General features: G+C 32.1%; 2 protein-coding genes across 3 annotated transcripts in view; one reads left to right on the top strand and one right to left on the bottom strand.

Moving 5' to 3' along the window:
• The window catches only part of LOC132942836 (ataxin-2 homolog), a 35,734-nt gene extending 20,392 nt beyond the window's left edge, over nucleotides 1–15,342 (top strand). For both annotated transcript variants that reach the window (XM_061011491.1, XM_061011492.1), the window contains exons 2-7: nucleotides 1,407–1,455; nucleotides 7,071–7,168; nucleotides 8,791–9,045; nucleotides 9,831–9,964; nucleotides 11,014–11,369; nucleotides 13,777–15,342. In XM_061011491.1, the coding sequence (XP_060867474.1) occupies nucleotides 1,413–1,455; nucleotides 7,071–7,168; nucleotides 8,791–9,045; nucleotides 9,831–9,964; nucleotides 11,014–11,369; nucleotides 13,777–14,912 (2,022 nt within the window). In that variant the 5' untranslated portion in view covers nucleotides 1,407–1,412 and the 3' untranslated portion in view covers nucleotides 14,913–15,342. The remainder of the gene's footprint in view (nucleotides 1–1,406; nucleotides 1,456–7,070; nucleotides 7,169–8,790; nucleotides 9,046–9,830; nucleotides 9,965–11,013; nucleotides 11,370–13,776) is intronic.
• A 984-nt stretch (nucleotides 15,343–16,326) lies between these two features.
• LOC132942930 (guanine nucleotide-binding protein subunit beta-like protein 1) lies at nucleotides 16,327–19,641 on the bottom strand. Its single transcript, XM_061011645.1, has 2 exons — nucleotides 19,311–19,641; nucleotides 16,327–18,888 (listed from the first exon to the last, which is right to left on the bottom strand). Exons 1-2 carry the CDS (start codon nucleotides 19,446–19,448, stop codon nucleotides 18,079–18,081), a joined length of 948 nt encoding a protein of 315 aa, XP_060867628.1. The 5' UTR covers nucleotides 19,449–19,641; the 3' UTR covers nucleotides 16,327–18,078.
• Nucleotides 19,642–19,873: the final 232 nt, after the last annotated feature.

Below are 19,873 nucleotides of genomic sequence, written 5' to 3'. Positions count from 1 at the left end.
TTTGTGATTTTGGACATTGTTAGCGTCATTAGCCATCAATTATTTTGCTCATTACAATATAATATTATTTTAATATTCGTGTCTTGTATACATAATGATATAAGTAGTTGCGATATTACTACAACTGTCGTTATAGGTGCAGGCATAGCTAATGTATAGGTCCTGCGCCGAAAAACAGCTCTAGGTATCCAACCGCTGTGTGTACAGAGAGTCTTCGTGATTTTTCACTGCCGGAAAACCACACACCGGTCACACCAACGGCTGTTATTACCGTAGTTACGTCGACGTACATAATTAGTTTTCGTATTGGTATTGGCTGAGGCTATTGGACACTGGATAGGCAAACTGATTTTATTTACGATCGATTTAGGACTTAGGTAGGTAAATCGATAAATTCGTAATACACATAGGTAGGTAGTAACTAGTATGTCAATATCAATCTTTTCAATATTTGTTGTCAGGCAAGGTTACTATATAATTTCAACATATAATATATTATTTTGATTATAATACCCCCTCCCCTCCCTCTGCATACAAAGATCTGCTCTGCATCATAAATACGCAATTTAAATATCATGCTGGTGCTATAAGTCATTAATTAAGTGAAAATATGTTGAATTGTTAAATGTATTATACAGTTTCATATAATATGAATCTATGATAATATGTGTTTATTTAACTATGTAAGAACATTATTAACTATGTTTGTACAAAGAATTTTACGATATTTAAATTGTCAAGCAAGTTATGAGTAGGTATGTAAAATACTTTAATTTAAAAATGCTCATAACTCGCTTATGAGCAAATTACATAACTAATAAAATGCTCACAACCAGCAAATTAAATTATTGTAAAAAACTGATGTTCTAAACGGATGATAATATTCTTACATGAAAGTTTTATAAAACTGTTAGTTTGCGTGTTAAATCAGTCATTTTGCGTTTTGATATTATAGCAAATTGACTTGTCATCAAATTTATACATAAGAATATTATCAATATTCTATAGTAATTCTATCGTTGTTTTTACCTATTTTAATTTTAAATGGACTTCTGAGTAGTATTTAAGTATTTTACATACTTATAACTATAGGTTAGCCACGCAATATTCCTTAAATGGTATTTGAAAATATAGTCTTAAAAAATTCCAAAAATCAAAATTCAATTAAATGTATCATAAATAAGGACAAAGGAGAGTATTGAGTAATGCGCATTCTCGGTGAAACGCCCTGTGTGTAAAATATATCTGGCACGTATTATTAATTTTAATTAGGTTCTGATAAGTTTATGACATAAATTAATTAAAAATATATATAATTTAGTTTCCTACTTACTCATATGGTTTTATGAAATTAATTTTTCTTTGTACTAATTAGATTTATTAATTATTTTTTTTATTCGTTTCAGATTGAAATGAGACGGCTCAAAATTATATTCATTTGTAAGCTGACGATGTGTAAGTAAATTAAAACTGTAATTATTAATTTTCATTATAATATTAGTATATACATTATACCTATTACATAATACGCATCACACACAGATAATAATGCATATTATACCTATGGCTACCTTCATAAATATATTGATGCAGGATACATCATACATTTTAATAATAATTTGTTTTACTGATTTTTTATTTAAGATTTAACTATAAATAACATTATTATATAAGTTAACCAATTGTTTTCTGCAAAAATTCAAATACCTAACTATTTAATACAAAAATGTATAAGTTTTATAAATTATAATGGATTTTGATCAGGCTCATTTGTTATGAAGACATAAGTACCTACTGTGTTATGTAGGTATGTTATTGTACCTTATATAAATTTAGAATCATTAGGAATTCAAGTCATAACAATTTCGTAACGATTTACCAAATGGTTTCAAAATATTATGGTCTCCGTACATTTTAAATGTATCATATTTCTTAAAGGCCTCAGTTACTAATAGGAAGAACCTTGAAAAAATTATTAATACGTTTGTGAAAGTCATTTGAGGGCGTTGTCTGTTTTTAAGTTATTTTTTATATCGATCTGAAAAGTAGGAATCAAATGAAATCTTGAGCAACGTCGAGTTTTATATTTTTCTTTATATCTTGAATATTAAATTGTATACTGTTTGAAACAAAAAGGATAACTTACTATACGCTGGTACTTGGTAGGTCCTGATGTCCTATATTACACACTCAACCAATGTTTGGAGCAGTTTAATTTGTCTTCATGATGTTATATCATAACTATTATTGATTCATTATAGGTATTTAATATTTTAAAATTTGTTTTATATTTATGATCGAAATATGTAATTTATAACAAACTATAGTTATTTATTTAACTAGCTCTTTGCCGATAATTCTATCGTATTATGGTCATTGATTAAATCTACATATTGTATTATGTTTGTAATCAATGATCTGGTTTATAAATCACAAATACGCTCGTGACTATAAGCTATATATTATTATTATGAACATGTTGACGCAATACCGAAAAGACACCGCAGGCCATTGTCCTCGTATAAATGCGAGGTTTATTCTGTGGCGACTATATAGCCACACCATACACTTTTATTATCTAGGTGGTTTTGGGGACTCCACAAATTTTATAATTTAGATGGATTGAACATTTGGGCCGACTAAATTTTAACGGAGAGGCTAAGACCCGGGTTTAAGCACCCCTAGATACGCTTATAATGTGAAAAAAAAACAATTATTATATACCTACGAAACATTATACAATTTTTTTCAAAAACACATTAAAAATTAACTAAAAATCTACAGTCAACTGCAGAATAATTATGTTTAGGTAGTCAAGTACAAACAATGCTTAGTGTTCACTTATATAGTTTTACACTACTTTTGATCAAATTTTGTATTGCTAATGTGCCTCCTAATAGTTTCATTTTTAATACTCATTTAACTATAGTTTATATTTTAATCAGTTATAGTCTTATAATTAACTAACAAACGATTTTTCTATATGATTATGGTTACTAAAGTTAAAATTCTAATAACTTGAAACTTGGGAGCAAGGACTAATAGCTTAATAATATAGGAATACTATTTTTGAAAAATAAAAAAGTAGACGTTTCTTGGAACTATAAAAGTAGAAATTTAATTATATTACGTTATATTTACCATATTATTAGACATGTATAAAAATTGTGGTACAAAAATGACATGTTGCAAAATATCGATAAAAAAAACTCTATAGTAGCTGTACGTAATATTTACTCATAAATATATTTATATACAAAATAAAAATATATAATAATAAAAAAAAAATCAATAACTTAAATAATAATAATAATAATAATAATAAAAAAGCGTCCTTGAATAAAATGTCCATTTAATATTTTACAAAGCATGCATGACTCTTGTGATCATTTTATATATTTAATACCAATACAATAATAATAATAGTAATTGTATAAAGGAATATTGTATTCATCATAAAATATTTTGTTACATTTCTAATTTATTCAAAAATTGTTCAGATCTAGTTTTATAATCATTAACAATTAACCATTAAGTTGTATTTCTTAACTTTTTTATGATAACAGAAACTATATTTCACAAGTCGTGTTATTATTTATTACTATATAATTAAGTAGTTAATAGCGTTTTAAAAAATATTAAAACTAAAAACATGATATGTTTAAATGCGGATATTAAAATACTGAATAAATTTATAGTAAATTGTTATAATAAATTACATCCTGTTTCTGGTATAAAATTAATGAATATTGGATATCATTTTATTGATTGGTGGAATATTATTACAATATTAAGTGATCCATATTTTTATTATTTTTTTGCATTATGAATGTAAAAAGCAAATATCCTTATCAATCATCCTAAACAATATAAAATCAATAATTTAAAAATAATATAATATATTAAAAAGGTTAAATAATATAAATTGTTTTTCATCTAAAAATGTTAAAATCTAAATAGGTACAAGTAGGTTTTTATAAATTGTGAAAATAACGCAGCTAGTGCTTAGTGGTTCACTAATAATGTTGGAGCCATTGTAATCATAATTCATAATATTTATACCGATACGTCGATACATGTGTATAATACGGTATACCTATATAGCAGTTAACACCCACGATTACATGCGTTCATCGATATTACTACCTTATGAAAGTCAATCTATTCGTAACTTTCCATTGACGTTACATATTGATATTGATAAGCGATTACGATTTGTATTTGGCAAGAGTTGTACAGAGTGAAAATATTATAATAAATATTAATTAGATATTTATTAAAAATTAAAATTAAAAATAAAATAATGCGCGGGAGCAATCGAACATAAAATACGTAAATATAGTATTTGAGTTTAATTTCATTTTTTTTTAAAAAAAAATGTTTCATAGCTATATACAATAAACTAATTTTTCTAAGACCGGTAGTACGGTACCTATAATTCATAAACAATATAATTTTAATAAATATCAATATATATAATAGATTAATATAAATTTGTTTACAATATTACCGAACTCTTACTTATTTCTTATTTGGATCCTGAAGCCCTTCAGCAGACATATATGTATATATATTTGTCGAGTTAAAAATGTAAAAGGCATTTGTTTTGCACGTGTTATACTCAATTCAAACTTTATGTGTTATCAAATATTGTAACATCAATCTTTTAACCGCATCAATAGAAAATGTCAACGTAGTTTTTGTGAAATTCAGATTGTCATAATTTGTTAAGTTTTTGTGAAATTGTCTATCATAATATTCAGTAGGTACTATTTATTAAATAACGCCTGTACACTTCAAATAAAAACACGTCTTTGATGAATAATTTTATAACTAAGATATGGCGGTAAAATTGGAGGTAAAATAAAAACAATAATAATTAAAAAACATATATATTATTTTATTTTATTATGACAATCTGCCATGAAGGTTAACGACCGAAAATTGGCCACAGTGCATGGTAGTGTTAACGCGCAATCCAGAAAAAAATACCGTGTAGGTGATTCGACGAATATATAGGTACAATAATAATAATATAATAATAAATTGGTATGTGCAAAGCGTACGCTGTACGCACACTGTGTGAAGTATTTTATACACATTAGGCGCGTTTCAAGTGCGTTCACATCGATCGAAGATCAAGGATTCGTATTTTTTCCTCGCTGTATACATTTTTTATCACCACAATACATACATAATATTCTATAGTTTAGCGTAGATCTCAATATCGTCATGTATTTATTATCCATAATATAGTTGCAGCGTAATGGTCGATTTCGGCGAGAGAATATAATACAATGTATTATTACAATTCAAACTTGGGACGCTGTGTCCTATACAGACATATATAGTACAATATGGGTATATAGGTACTATAATATAGCGTATAATGTAACGTATTACAGAGCAGCGAGAATATAAACTTATCCCAGTTGTTACACCACGGAATGTAACGATAATTATGAAAATATGGTTTGTTCGTGTCATCAATATTGTGGTACTGCTTTAAACGTCCAGGTATGATAATAATATGTACATAAAAGAATTACGTAACCACTGGCTCGAATAGGTACCCACAGACGGATAGTGTTTTTCGGCGCCTAATTACGTGTCTATCGGCACTTATGTAGCAATGCCACTGTCGCGTTTGTCCAGGAAACGCAATGGGTCCCGTGGCGCATGTGTTCGTGTGTGCTATGGTGAGCGTATCTCTGGGCGTTACCGAGTTTATGAGTTTTCAAAACTGGTTCGTTGCAATGCTATTATACCTATCGCATTAATTCATAATATTGACAATCGAAAATGTATGCCACTGTTACACAATGCACAGAACATTTTACGCGTCGTAAATTGTGGCTGATTAAAAATGCATCGGGAACAAATCGAACTTTGTAGGTGGGTACCATATATACTTTGAAGGTTTAATATATAGGTTAGGTTATAGATATACCTACTATATCATTAAATATTGGCTTTATCTGCTGCAGCTTTTCCGAGCCTGTATAGATCATACCTAGAATTGTGTATTTTTTTTTCGCAAAAATTCTGTAACCATAGGTAATATTGAAAACCATTAGCATAACAAATAATTATACGTATCTGGTAAAATAACATTTAATATGTGCTCATGTCGTAATGAATATTTATTATTTAAACATTTAGTAATCATCGAATGGCTCCGATGACATAATTTCGTCTACTTAACGGAGATATCGATTTATTGGCTGCACACTTAGTTTTGATAATTTTATATATATTATACAATAATAATACCTGCACTCGTGTAGTCGTGTCTCAAATAAACTACATGGTGAAATTACAACTAGCTATTAGATGAATATTAATAATTGATTTAGTGAAATCGAAATAATATTTTCAGTCGGAAAAATATTTTTATTGTTATTTTATTGTTTGATCCACGCCACGCTATTATATGATATTATATTTGACTTATAAAACCGATGTATCGATGATTAAGCCTAGGTTAGCCAAATATAAAAACATTAGTTCTTAAATCAAATTATTTATTAAACATTTTTTTTTGTGCGTATTTCTTGTTTTTTAATAGGTTAAGTTCATACTTAGTGTGACCCGTTTTTAGAGCTGCTTAATCCTCTGGCCTAGACATTATTTACATGGACGATTTGTAATTCTTCATAAATAATTTTTAGCGTGCGTTCTTCATGCTCATGGTAAATCAAAATTTAAAATGCCGAAGACTTTATAGTTAATACTCTATACACTATACAGATATAAGATATCTATCAGTATTCTCCACAATATAGGTGCAAAACAAATGTTATTTACAATATTTATTTAATTAACAATCCACGATTGGGGATTGCCAGTATATAATAAGTGTAAAATGCACCTAATCGATTTTATCAATTATTTTGTTGTATTTTATTTAATTATTATTTTAACGAATTATTCAATACTACGTAATATATTATGCGAAATTATTGCTAAAAGTCACCTCATGTGACACATATAAATGTATATATTATGTAAAATATAGTTACCTATTCAATGAAGGTGAATCAATTGACGTTTGTATATTTTAATTACAGGTTTACTGACATGGTCCTTATTTGTAGCGGAGTTAGATGCGCTACGAGGTTCTGCTGTTGTACTTCAAGCCAAAGCGAAAGCAGACAAAAAAATTTCGGTACGTACAGTGTCAGTTAAGAAATGTCGAGGTTATTACGTTAGTATTGCTATTATTAGAATGAGAAATATTACCATCAAAACCTCATTCGACAGTAGGTACTATGTATTATATATTATTAGGTATGTATTTATATAGGTACCTAACCTATATATAATAATAGTATACAGACGTGGAGGTGAAATTCAATCGTTCTATGTATTCGATGACAGCCTTAAGTTCTGATATTTTTGCTTGATCTATAAATTAAAAAAATTACAACATTTAATAACTCTAGAGCTGTACACTATATTGTATAATCATTCTATTATAAGTTATAACAGATTTTATTGTTTCTTTTTTTATAATTGTTAGAAATTGGTTATAAGTTATAAGTTATAATATGTACCTATAGTATACAATAATAATACATACTTTTTTCAATTGTAGGTATCTGTTATGTCGGGTTTAAGTGAATTAACTATCCCATTCGTTTTCATATTTATCTATTACGCCCTATTGCCCTACATAAGAGAATCAAATAAAATATACTAGTATATTTATACACTATATAATAGTGGTTACTTGCTAGGATGTAGGATCTTAATTAAATTAAATCACCTACAAAATATCCGAAAATATTTCTGTCCAAAAACTATTCGACACGAAGGTAAGACACACAAAAATATTTTATTCGAAAATTTTGTTTCTGAAAATAAATTGTTAGAAAATTATGTCACCCGAACGTATTTTATCTAAAAAGTAACCTATATAACTTTCGAATAAAATATTTTCGGTAAAATAATTTTCGAATAATAGGTAGGTACACCAGCTGTGTTTCGTATGAAATATTTTCTGTTGTTTTACTTTCGGTGAACATATTATTATTCGGACAAAATGCGGTTATGATGTATTATTTTTTGGATATTCTGTGCACCCCCTGTTAAATTTAAACTACACAGACACACGTAGTAGATAAAAATCTTAAACGTTAAATAATTTGACAGTTTGTATGTATAGTTAAAATCTAAACATTGTTGTTTCATTATTCTGATAAAATAATATTAAATGCAAATTATTTTACCTCGCGTCCTCATCTGTAAGCACCGACTAAAAAAATTCTTTATAATATGCTACATGGGAGTTCTGAATTTTAAAAATAAACCCGATCGTACATTTATATTTATGTAATTACGGTCGTAACTTTTTTTTTTATAAGAAAAGACAGGTCTATAATTTAAATTATTACAAGGGCATTTCGTAATTATCAGGACGTGTTATACTGTCATAATGTGTCTATATTATTATATCACTACACAACTATCGCTCAAAAAATACGGTTTCTACTCTCGGCCGAATCAAAGTTAAAACTCATAGGTAACTTACCTACATCAAATCATACGCACAATAAACGATGACATAATAGCGTATACCACTGGGGGAGAATATTGTACGGCCGTTCAACGATAGTCGAACAATAAAATATAAAAATGCGCCAACGCCCTTGCAGGCAGAGTCAGCCCTCTCATTCAGAAGGTGCAGCAGATATCTCTAAAGTTTACTTGAATGTTATAGTTTTAAGTAATTTTGGATAATCTTCACAATAAATCGACGTAAAACAAATATTTTTGTTAAACTTGCAGGAACCGGATGAAGCAATCGACGTGGACGAGGATGGGGAACCTGTTGCGGTCGAGTTGAACGTAACCACGACCACTAAACCCACGTTGACAGGCATACCACAGATCGACTACGTGCACGATCCGAACTTGCCCCGGGAACTGAACGGTTACAACTTGACGGAATATCCGTTCCTAAACTCGGTGCCCCCGGATATCGAATTCAAATGCGACGGACTGCACGATGGTTTCTACGCGAGCATGCCTCATAAATGTCAGGTGAGTCGATCTATAGTGTGTTTTTATTAATTATAGGGACGTGAGAGGGATGAGGGCCATTCTTAAATCCCATTGAGCCTATATAACTGCTTATACAATGCTTATATAGTTATATGAGCCATAAGTATACATCATTATTGCTCGTTAAAATCCATCGAAATATGTATGTTATTATTTGGATTTCCGAATAGCCGTGGACGCCACAATACCTATAATAACGTACCTATACCACAATCGGTGTCATATTATTATGTAGAGGCAAACACTAACCACATTATTATACCTAGGTAGGCAAATATACAGGCAATATTATTATAGAATAATCGTATAATATATGTATATTGTATACCTATACAATTTGATATTTATATTTTATTAATTATTATTATATTATTACGAACGTGGTTTGGTTTCTTGCATGGGAAGAGGAAAGGGAGGGTGGGATCCTCTTTGAGTTTCTCCGTCGCAATTGCCACGCAGCTATACTGTACAGACAAAGTAAGCGTTTAAAGTACGCGTTTAAAACCAAACTCTGTATTATAGTTCCGGAAAAATGAAATGTTTATTTTGGCTGTGTCCTACAACTGGCCTGTGACGTCAAACGTTAATGCAATCGTTATCGTTATGCTGGACACAGCACGCCAGTACACAACGGATTATATAACGTATCTCTATAGTACCTAACTATACATAATTAATTCAGCCCTAAGTCCTATATGATATATTATTATGTATTGTAATTACTAATTTGTAATATTACATTGGTTATGTGTATACGATTGCAGCTCTACCATCACTGTCTGTTCGGCACGAGGTTCGACTTCCTGTGCGCCAACTACACAGCTTTCGATCAAAAGACGTTCATTTGCCATTTCGTGTCCCAGGTGGACTGCCCAAACTCGGCCAAGTACTTTAGCAGGTAATGTCGAAGTCACGACGTACGCATCGTAAATACGTATATTATATTTCATAACCACAGACGTGACGTCCGCGTCGCTGATGTTGGCAGTAGCTGTATTACACATTCATACATTTCATTATATAGGTTATAGGTACCCATACATAATATTATGTTTATCAACATAATAATAATAAGTCTAATGCGTATTATGTAGTTTCGGGTTATTGTTTGGCTGCGGTTGCCTATCAAAGCACCGAATTATTATATACGTACGGCGCGCACTTTGCCACAGCGAATTATATCATTATACCTACAACCTACACGTCATTATATATATATAATATGTATACATATACGCTCTGAGTTTTCACAGTGTACCTACACACGTACCGCATGCATCTAAACCTTATTGTTTCGATTACGAAATCGTTTTTGCTAGGAATGTCGACGTCGAATTGGGATTTTTTTTTGTAAATCATGTTTATAAAACCGTATAACCACGACAGCAGCTATATATATATATATATATGTACAATTTTGCATAGTGAACTTGTGCTGTAGAATCCAATAAAGAAAGCGCAATATTATGTATTTTGAACAAAATCGTTCTTGCAGCGTTAAAGACTAGATCAGAGGCTGACCGTATAGATATGTAACAGCAGTGCATAGTGCATTATGTGGAATGTCTGCTGCAGCCAGTTGCGTAGGTTATCACCACTAACTACTACTCAGACCAGAGCCTTTTAAGTTTTTTCTTTTCTTTTTTGTTCAATCTCGTTGTGTTTTCATCAATAATTTCGTTGGTAAGACATAGGTAGCTTATATAAGTGCACCTTAGCGTTATAGATTTCTATTTTCCATATCCAATACCGAAACGCATATTGTATTATGTAGAGAACGATTATATCGGGCACTATGTCCAAAATCTTTTAAAAAGTCAGTGTGACAATATTGAATATTATCTGAAGGTAATAGTAGGTACCTATCATTACGTTTTACATTAGTTCTAAAATATCTTTATACGATACCGATTTAAAAACCGTACGATGAAAATAATATGTGCGCAGAAATGACGCGCTGTACAAAGCCGCCGAGACGACGACGCTGCCGACGACCACCACGTCCACGACGGCCGCGCCGCAGCAGCAACAGCAACAGCAACAGCAACAGCAGCAGCAGCAGCAGCAACAACAACCGTTCTACCCGCAGTACCAACAGCAGCAGATGCCGTACGAAGGCCGCAGGGCCATGCCACCGGGTTACGCGCAGGGCCGAAAGCGCAGGCCATCGTACCGGAGACGTAGGCCCGTTTACGAGTACTATTACGTGGACGACTACGATGACCAGCAGGAGTACTACGACGATAGCGTCGAGCACATGCCGGTGGCCAAAAAACCCATAAGAAAACATTCTAGGTTCAACAGTAAGTGTAATATTATAATGTTATTGTCATTAGACCGACTCTAATAGTGGCAATAATCGGCATATTACATAGTGTGGCTGCGGTCATATTGATTAGTTTTGTATTTGTGTGCGGGCGGGAATATAAGCCGTGTTTATGCAGAATATAACAGGAAGACCTGACAAAAAAAAAAAATATGTTAGGTACTTTTAAACGTATGACAAAAATTGTGAATACTATATATGGTCAATAGATAATTCAAGAAATATACTCGTGTCAGGAAATTCCCAAAAAAAATATTTTTAAAAATGTTATTACGTTCTAAACTATTAATGTACTCAAAAAATATTGATATTTTAAAAGATTGACTCAGATAAATGTTTTTACCATCAAAATTGTTTTCATAATCAGATTTAAGAATTGGCCATTTTGAATTAAATGAAAATATTTTTTTTTATATTATACGTGTAACGCAAGTGACTATAAGTTATATAGTTAAAAAAACAAATTTAATCAATATTGATTTGAACAAAAGTTATTACATCTGTCAGGTCTTCCTGTTAAACCCTGCAGTATACTTTCATTTGGAATTTTCTAAAAATCTATAGCCACCAGCCACGTACCTGCCTTTTATATCTGCAGACGTAGATATTTGCTTAGCTTTTCAAAGGGGGGGGGGCTCAGCGCTAACTGCCTAACTCTTCCACAATTCTGTATATATGTTTTATATTTCTCGTTACAAAGTCGTAATTCATATATTATAATATTACTACGAAAAATCGAACGTATGTGTTAAACATAATCTTCAACAGCGGCGGCGTGATAATTAAAAACAATCACGGATTTTGCGTCACAATACAATTGTATAACACGAAAACGATACGTCTGGTGGTATATACCATCGAGCACGTCCAATGAATTTTTTAATCGATGCATCTGCAATCGTATATGCACATCAAAGGCAAACGCATTATATATTATAGTTCGTACCTATGTCTTTCGCATGTGTGTTCATCGACGGCGATGCAAGTCGTGCGCGTTTTATAAATTATAAATTTATTTTTTATCATTTCCAATAATTTTCTATGATTATATAAATATATTATGTTATATTATATACATCGCCTTTCGCTGAAATCGAATTTAATACATTTTCGAATGCATAGGTACGTTTGTTCTTTTAGAAAGTCTCGTGTCGCATTATTATTTATTATAAGTTACGAAAAAAAAACCAAAATAGTTGTGTTTAATATTTTAATATTGATCTAACCAGATCGAGATTTTAGCAAAAATCGTGATTCACGTAATTTCTATCATTTAATAATACAACGTCTTACGCAATTATAATTAAATATATAGGCACTTTTTAACATAAAATTTGTGTTGTTACTCACGGAGAGTCGCTCACACACTAATTTCAAAGTACCTACCGTTATTCATTATTGTCATATTATACCTAAACATTTCACGATTGGTTGTTTTCAATGCTACAACTTAACATCTAATAAATTGTCGACAAATAAAATTGCACCTTGAATGCAACTTAATGGCATATACCCACCTGTAATTTAAACAAAATGCGTAATTTCTGTGAACAATTTTTGTTTTCGACGGATGTTTCTAAATTATTAATTTAAAGTCAGAAAGGTTCAAATTAAAACGTCCACGGATCCACTTGATTCATTTTTTGTCTGCAATCGGAAATCTCGTATACCATGTGTCCACAAAAACTGGGTAACTCAGTTACCTACATTACTCAGTAGGTACCTGCCCTATACATATTTTAGAATTCTGCCAGCGGGAGATCGATGATCCAATACTCTAGTTTCATGTCCCGCAGACAGAATTCAAAAACATGTATAGGGTATTGAGCATAAGATGGGTAATTTAATTATACAGTGTACCCTGTTTTCGTGGACACACAATACACATAGTGGCGTTTCATATACCGTAGTCGCTTTCAGTTCGAAATATTATTAAGAGGACCCGTGCATTATTTATCTCCGTCTTACGTACGACATAGAAAATTTTCATTTCCCAATTTCTATAGTGTGCTGTTTTGATAAGGGGATTTACCTACAATCAAACTTTTAGGTAAGAACATTACATGTGCTTAATCGTCGGCGATATTTCAATATTTAAATTTCCCAGCAAGATATGGATGTGCGAAATATTACAGATTAAAAATGCTCATTGAATGTCGATTGAAAATTAAAATATTGAAAAATTACCGGCGCTTAAGCAGAGATAATTTTCATACCTAAAAGTTTGATAATAGGTCACTCTAATAACAAAACTAACAGCACACTATTATAACTGGAGAATGACAATTTGATATGTCGGACGCGTGTGTAAGACGGAGACAACAAATGCATGGGTAGCGTCCTCTAAGAGAACGCTTGTAATTGACCGACCGTTAACGTTTCAGATTACAAGCAGGCCGACTTAGAAGCCGATTACCAGGATAGCAGTTCGGAATCAGATGCGCCGCCGAGCGGTAACTTTAAACAGCACAGAGGACAACACGCGCAGCAGCAACACCAGCAGCAGCAACAGCAGCAGCCACGGCAACAGCAACAGCCGTCGTCGACCGCAGTGACGAAGAACGTGTCCAATCAGATATCTTCGGTGTACGACAAGCCCAGGGCCCCGCCCAAGATCCGCCGCCCGGTGCCCATCAACGAACGGGATCGATACGATTACGTATCGAAGTCTGGCCCACAGCCGGGTCCGTCGGCGGACGCGGCTCCCGCGTCCACCACCACGGCCACCAGCACCACCACCAGCACCACCACAGAAGCCGCGCCGACAAAGTCGAGCTCCAGGGGCAGAGAGCCGCCACCACGTCCGGCCGCCACCGAAGATCCGGTCGAGTATTACGACGACGACGAGGAAGTGGTGGCAGACGACGAGTACGCCGCGGAACCGGAAGTACCCGCCGCGGTGAAATCCGCAGTGGTCTCCGCCGCCGTCGCCTCGAAACCCGACCAGGCCGTCAAGCCGGTCAAGGCTGCCGCCAGGACGGCCGTGGTGGTCGATTATGACGCGGACCGCGTACGACGCCCGTCGGCCGCGACGGTCAGGTCAAAGCCGGGCAGGGCGCCCGCAACAGTTGCGCCGCAACCGCAGCTGCCCGCGGCGCCGAGGAAGAGGCCGGTGGCCGACGATTACGAGGACGAACTTCCGGCGGCGGCCACGCGGCAGTCCATCAACGCGGCGACCAAGCAACGAGCGTCCGGCCCGTTCCTGATGCGGACCTCGAAACCGACCAAAGTCAGACCGACGCCGGCCGACGAATACGAGGGCGTGGACGAATCGGCGGCGGCGGCGGAGACGGTCTACCAACAGCAGGCCAGGCAGCCGCAGCGCGTGAGTGTCAGGCAAGTGATGGGCGCTCCGCACAACAACAGGCAGAGGCCGCAACAGCAACTACAGCAGGCCGCCGCAGACCGTCCGCATGCTCAGCAGTACAACAACAAGCACGTGAGGGCGACGTCCGCGGCCAACAGGAGGCCCATGCGGCCCGTCTACGAGTACGCCGACGAGTACTACGATGACCAATAATGATAATAATATTGACGACAACGATTATAATAATGAAACGATATATTAGCGTACGGCCGTCGTACGAGTTGGTTATAAAATTATGTATAGGTATTGTTTATAGCAGTGGCTCTGGCGGTACAGTTATATTGTAATTATGATTATTATTATGTTATAATATTATTATTATTATGCGTATGACGACGGATTTTTTTAGCAAGACGACGGAAAAAGCGTATATTATTATTATGATTTATCATCGTGCGTCGGACACGCGTTATTATATAATAGACATAAACGAAATATTATTATTATTACCTATTATATATATATACATAATATAATATATAATAGGTACCCTATATACATATATATATATATACTGTACTATGCAATAAGTATATATTATGATTTTGTGTAATTAATACATAACAATAATTTTATTACCATATATATGTGTGTGTTGTTTATATTATTGTCATTACATCGAATTCTATCTTTTGGCCATTCTTATATATATTATTCCATAGGTGATAACTTTTATTAACTAAGATAACTTTAGATTCTCAGCGAAGCGAAAGAATGTATTACCTATTGCATTTATAATGATGTGTGTGTGTTTTTTTTCTGCCCGTCGTCGAAATTCGGGGTAGTAATTGTATACGGCTGAATATAATATTAAGGCTGTTGAAAGTGGTTCGATTTTTCGTGTATATTTTAGACCAATAAGCGGAAGAAAAACAATTTACTCCCGGTAGTCAAATTTTAATTTTTAAAAAAAATTTGAATTCATTTTTCTTTGTTCTAGGTTATTTAGGAAATGGATTTTCAATTTTTTTTTATTTTTGAGAAATTTTCTAGGGACCTCGAAGGTTTTTGATATCATTATTTTTAAGTAAGTTAAATTAATAATTTTAGAATATACAAAAAATGTACAGCTTAAACTACTAAGTTACTGTGGTAGTAACTTGCTTCTTAATAAAATTATCAATAAAAGCCTTTCACTCTAATTTTAGAAATTACGGAGTAAAATGTGTTACTGTGAACGTAAACATTTCCATGTCGTATAGTGTGCCTATACGTATGTAAGACGGTGACAACAATTATTGATGCATCCTTATAACACGTAGGAAACGTACTTATATTATGATATCGATAGTAAAAATTAACCATAATGAACTAAAGGTATTGTTATCGGGCCACAATCAAAAATTTAATAGCTAATACTATACTATGTATTAGTATTATGCAGTTAAATATTTGTATTCGTTATTCCAATATAATATTATTATTATTAAACTTTTAATTTGTTAAGTTCACGAATCTGAACAATTCATCATTTCTATATGGCCTTATAATATATTGATGGTAAATTAATCATAAAAAACAAATAACAACTTTTTTTTTTTTATTCATTTAAGTAATTTACAATCTATACAACATTATGTACAATGAGCAAATAGGATATTTAATATAGTATAAGTAGCAAAATTTAACATTTTTGGGCAGGCACTCAGCAGCACCACCCGAAAATAACAACTTATAGGTATATTTTATACACCTTTTTTGAAGTTAACAGAACTGAAAAAACTTTCAGTTCTGAATGTTGACTGTTTTTGTTATAAATAAAATATATTATTAAAATAAGCCAATTAATGTTTCCAAGAGTGCCTAAAATTATACACTGAACTAATTTCAGAAAACCAAACTTATAATATCAATTATTTCTCAAAAATTACCCAAAAAAGATTGATTTTAAAATATTACAGTTGCATTGTATATATATATTATATATATAAGCTGCACTGTGCACATGCATAAACAATATTATTAAACATAATGTTGTAATATAAATTTTAATATAATATATAAATACAAACGTAATGTTTCAATCTTAAAACGATTTATTTACTTAATGAATTATTTTATTCATCAAAAAATACAAGTGAATTTATTAATATAATGTACTAGTAAAATTATCATTGTCATCAGCTCATTCAGACCACATGTCGTATTGTGCATCAAAAGGTGCAGTCAATCAAGTGAAACGAGTTATGAGTATCAAACGGGACCCCATTGGGTATCCGCACCAACAATGTCAACCCCACTGTGGTTATGATAAAAATGGATGCTAAGCATGGTACCTACCCAAAAATTGTATGAAAATAAAATTGTAATATTGTAAAAAGCCAACCTACAAACACATATATGATTTTAACTTTAAGTTAGATAATAAGTCAATTTAATCTAATGTATACTAGAAAATGTTAGATGTTAACAACAGGATGCATCGAGAAAAGACCAAAAACCCTGCGAAATCATGCCAAGAATCATGATAAAAAAAAACATGGTAAGACCCCTTAAAATATTATATTAGGTAATATATTATCTTATCAATAAAAATAAAATATCTTTATAATTGGTTCCATTAAACGAGCACTCTTTGCCGAGGTCCTCAGGATCATTTTTTGTATACAATGATATTTAAGATTAACACATTGATTATAGTGACCTAAGTATGAAATACACTTAACACCTATTTACATACTAGTGCTAGTTCTAGGTTTTTTAGTTCAAAAATTTTAAAAATTATAACAACAGTTACCTATCTAATTATTGTTTATTATAAAATATTGAAATATTTTTTGCATTTAATTATACACCGTTTTACTCTTTGTACATATATACATATTACATTGGTTTGGATTTTTTGAATGGGAAATAATGCAATAGATGTATTCATTACATTCACCAATTCCAGAAAAAAAAGGTTAGCTATTAAAAAAATTGTATTGTTCTGGAATTTTAATAAATACTTAATTTTTATTAGTCACTCATTATACATTTATAAAACAATTATAATAAAATTATAGAAAATGGTTTCAATAGTATCTATTAAATACAGAGATACAGCCGTACAATGAAGTGAGAGCTGATATTTTCACAATAATTAATATAATGTGAATCTTAAAATATCAACCTCTAGTTTTTATAGTTTAAAAAAACCACTTTAAAATGTTCTTCATTAGTTCAAAATTTTAAAATACTTTAGCACACCTCGCTAAGTATAAGAATTTATAATCATATTGCTTCATACAAAATTTTCAAAAACATTCCATTGACTATTAAGAATATAGTTTGTTTTGATAATCTTCACTTTCACATGCAAGTATTAATATAATATGCATTAATCGTTATCCTTTCCATTGTAGACATCCCAAAGAGTGATTTTGTTATCTTTATTTGCCACAGCCAGCATGTACCTGGCTTTCCAAAATGCTACCGACAATTCGGAATATACAATATTCATGACACCAGTCGAATGGGAATCCAAAACAGCTAAGAGTTTCATGGTCTTCCAAGAAAATAGTCTTACAGTTAAATCCCAGCAAGCAGCAGCGACTATTTTATCGTCAGGTCTTAGCTGCAAAGCATTAACACCAGGATTTGTAATTTTAATGTTTCTATCCAAACTTAGATTACCATCTGTAATATAAAATGTGTTTATCACATTTGAACTACCAGCACAAATACCTTTGGTTACATTATGATCTACATCCAGCGCCATTAAACATTCAAGTTCAGGAAAGCTACACTGATTAACAATATAATCTTCTCGCCATACAACAACTATATTAGCTTCATAACCACAAAACACATAATCACCAATTGATTTTACTACCATCAAATCTCCCAAACTGTTGTCTTGGTGTGGATTAAAAACAGTAATTTTATCATAAGTGTCAGTGGAGTAACAATACATCGTAGAATTTTCTCCTTTGCACAATAACATGTTTGTTTTGTACAAGGCCAATTTACAAAAGCCAATTATTTGGGTAGATAGTGTGTGATGAAGCTTGAGTTCTATGCCATCTATCAGCCAACATTTTATTTCGCCGACTTTATTTTGCGACACTAATTGATTTTGTTTGGTTAACAGCTCAAGAGTCATTATACACACTGTGCCAGCTTTAATTTCATTTTTTAAACGGTTAGACTGAAAACAGAAAAATAAAATGATCATACAATCATACAAAATATCATAACTATATCAACAATCCCGTTCAAGACTGCAACAACTCAAATTATGACAAATCCGAGTTATGTACACCATCTTATGACATTTTAGTTCAAGAATGCAATAAAATATAAATAAATTATTGACCACGAGAGAGCATCTTCAATAATATAATTTACATTACGTTACATAGAGAAATAATATAGAAAACACATTATACCCAATGAACCATATTTTGAGTTTTTGCAGTTCTGAACTGGGGCGTCGTTATGTTCTATAATACCATTTGCAATGGATATATTATAGAAAAGGTTTTATTGAAAAATATAAATTAAAATATTTTATTATTGAAAAATAACTAAAAATTGTTATCACGATTATTTGAACACCAAAAGTCTTACCTCCATGTTCCAGACGAGTATTTCTCCGCTCAGAGTACCGACATAGAGTATTTCGCCATCTAAATAGAATTTCAAGCAGTATGGGGTGTATTTTTCACATTTCAATGTGTAAACAGGAGATGGTAATTTTTTTGACATTTTTCTTATAAAAAGTTATGTTGAACTATATTAAATATTAATAAGTAACAATGAAGAATTATTTCTCAGGATTTTGAATTTGAAAATTGAAATAACCGAATTACCATTTAACCAGGAGTGGAGTGTAGATTACAACAGAAGAAAAAGAGAATTCTTATCACGTTCACATCTCAACTTTACTATCGTCTATCACTGATAAAAATATTCGTCTATTTTAATCATGAACTAAGATACTATCTTAGTTCATGATTTTAATGTAATAGATAATAATATTATCACAGAATATAACAGAGGCGGGAATTTCAAGTTTTCTACTCATTTACAGAAGATTCAATTCTTACAACTCACTTAAATAAGTTGATCGCCAAATCAACTCTCAACACTTTTAACGATTCTCAATTCATATATAGTTCTCCCGAGACCCT

Source organism: Metopolophium dirhodum, chromosome 4, assembly GCF_019925205.1.
Source record: "Metopolophium dirhodum isolate CAU chromosome 4, ASM1992520v1, whole genome shotgun sequence".
NCBI lineage: Eukaryota > Metazoa > Arthropoda > Insecta > Hemiptera > Aphididae > Metopolophium > Metopolophium dirhodum.
The sequence above is the reverse complement of the archived record's forward strand: the minus strand, read 5'-3'. Positions and strand labels throughout refer to the sequence as shown.

Excerpts from the sequence above, each read along its gene's own strand:
- LOC132942930 (XM_061011645.1), bottom strand. The coding sequence starts at position 19,448 with ATGTCAAAAAAATTACCATCTCCTGTTTACACATTGAAATGTGAAAAA. Across the intron at positions 18,889-19,310 it reads TACTCGTCTGGAACATGGAG|TCTAACCGTTTAAAAAATGA; the intron begins GTAAGACTTTTG and ends TTCTGTTTTCAG.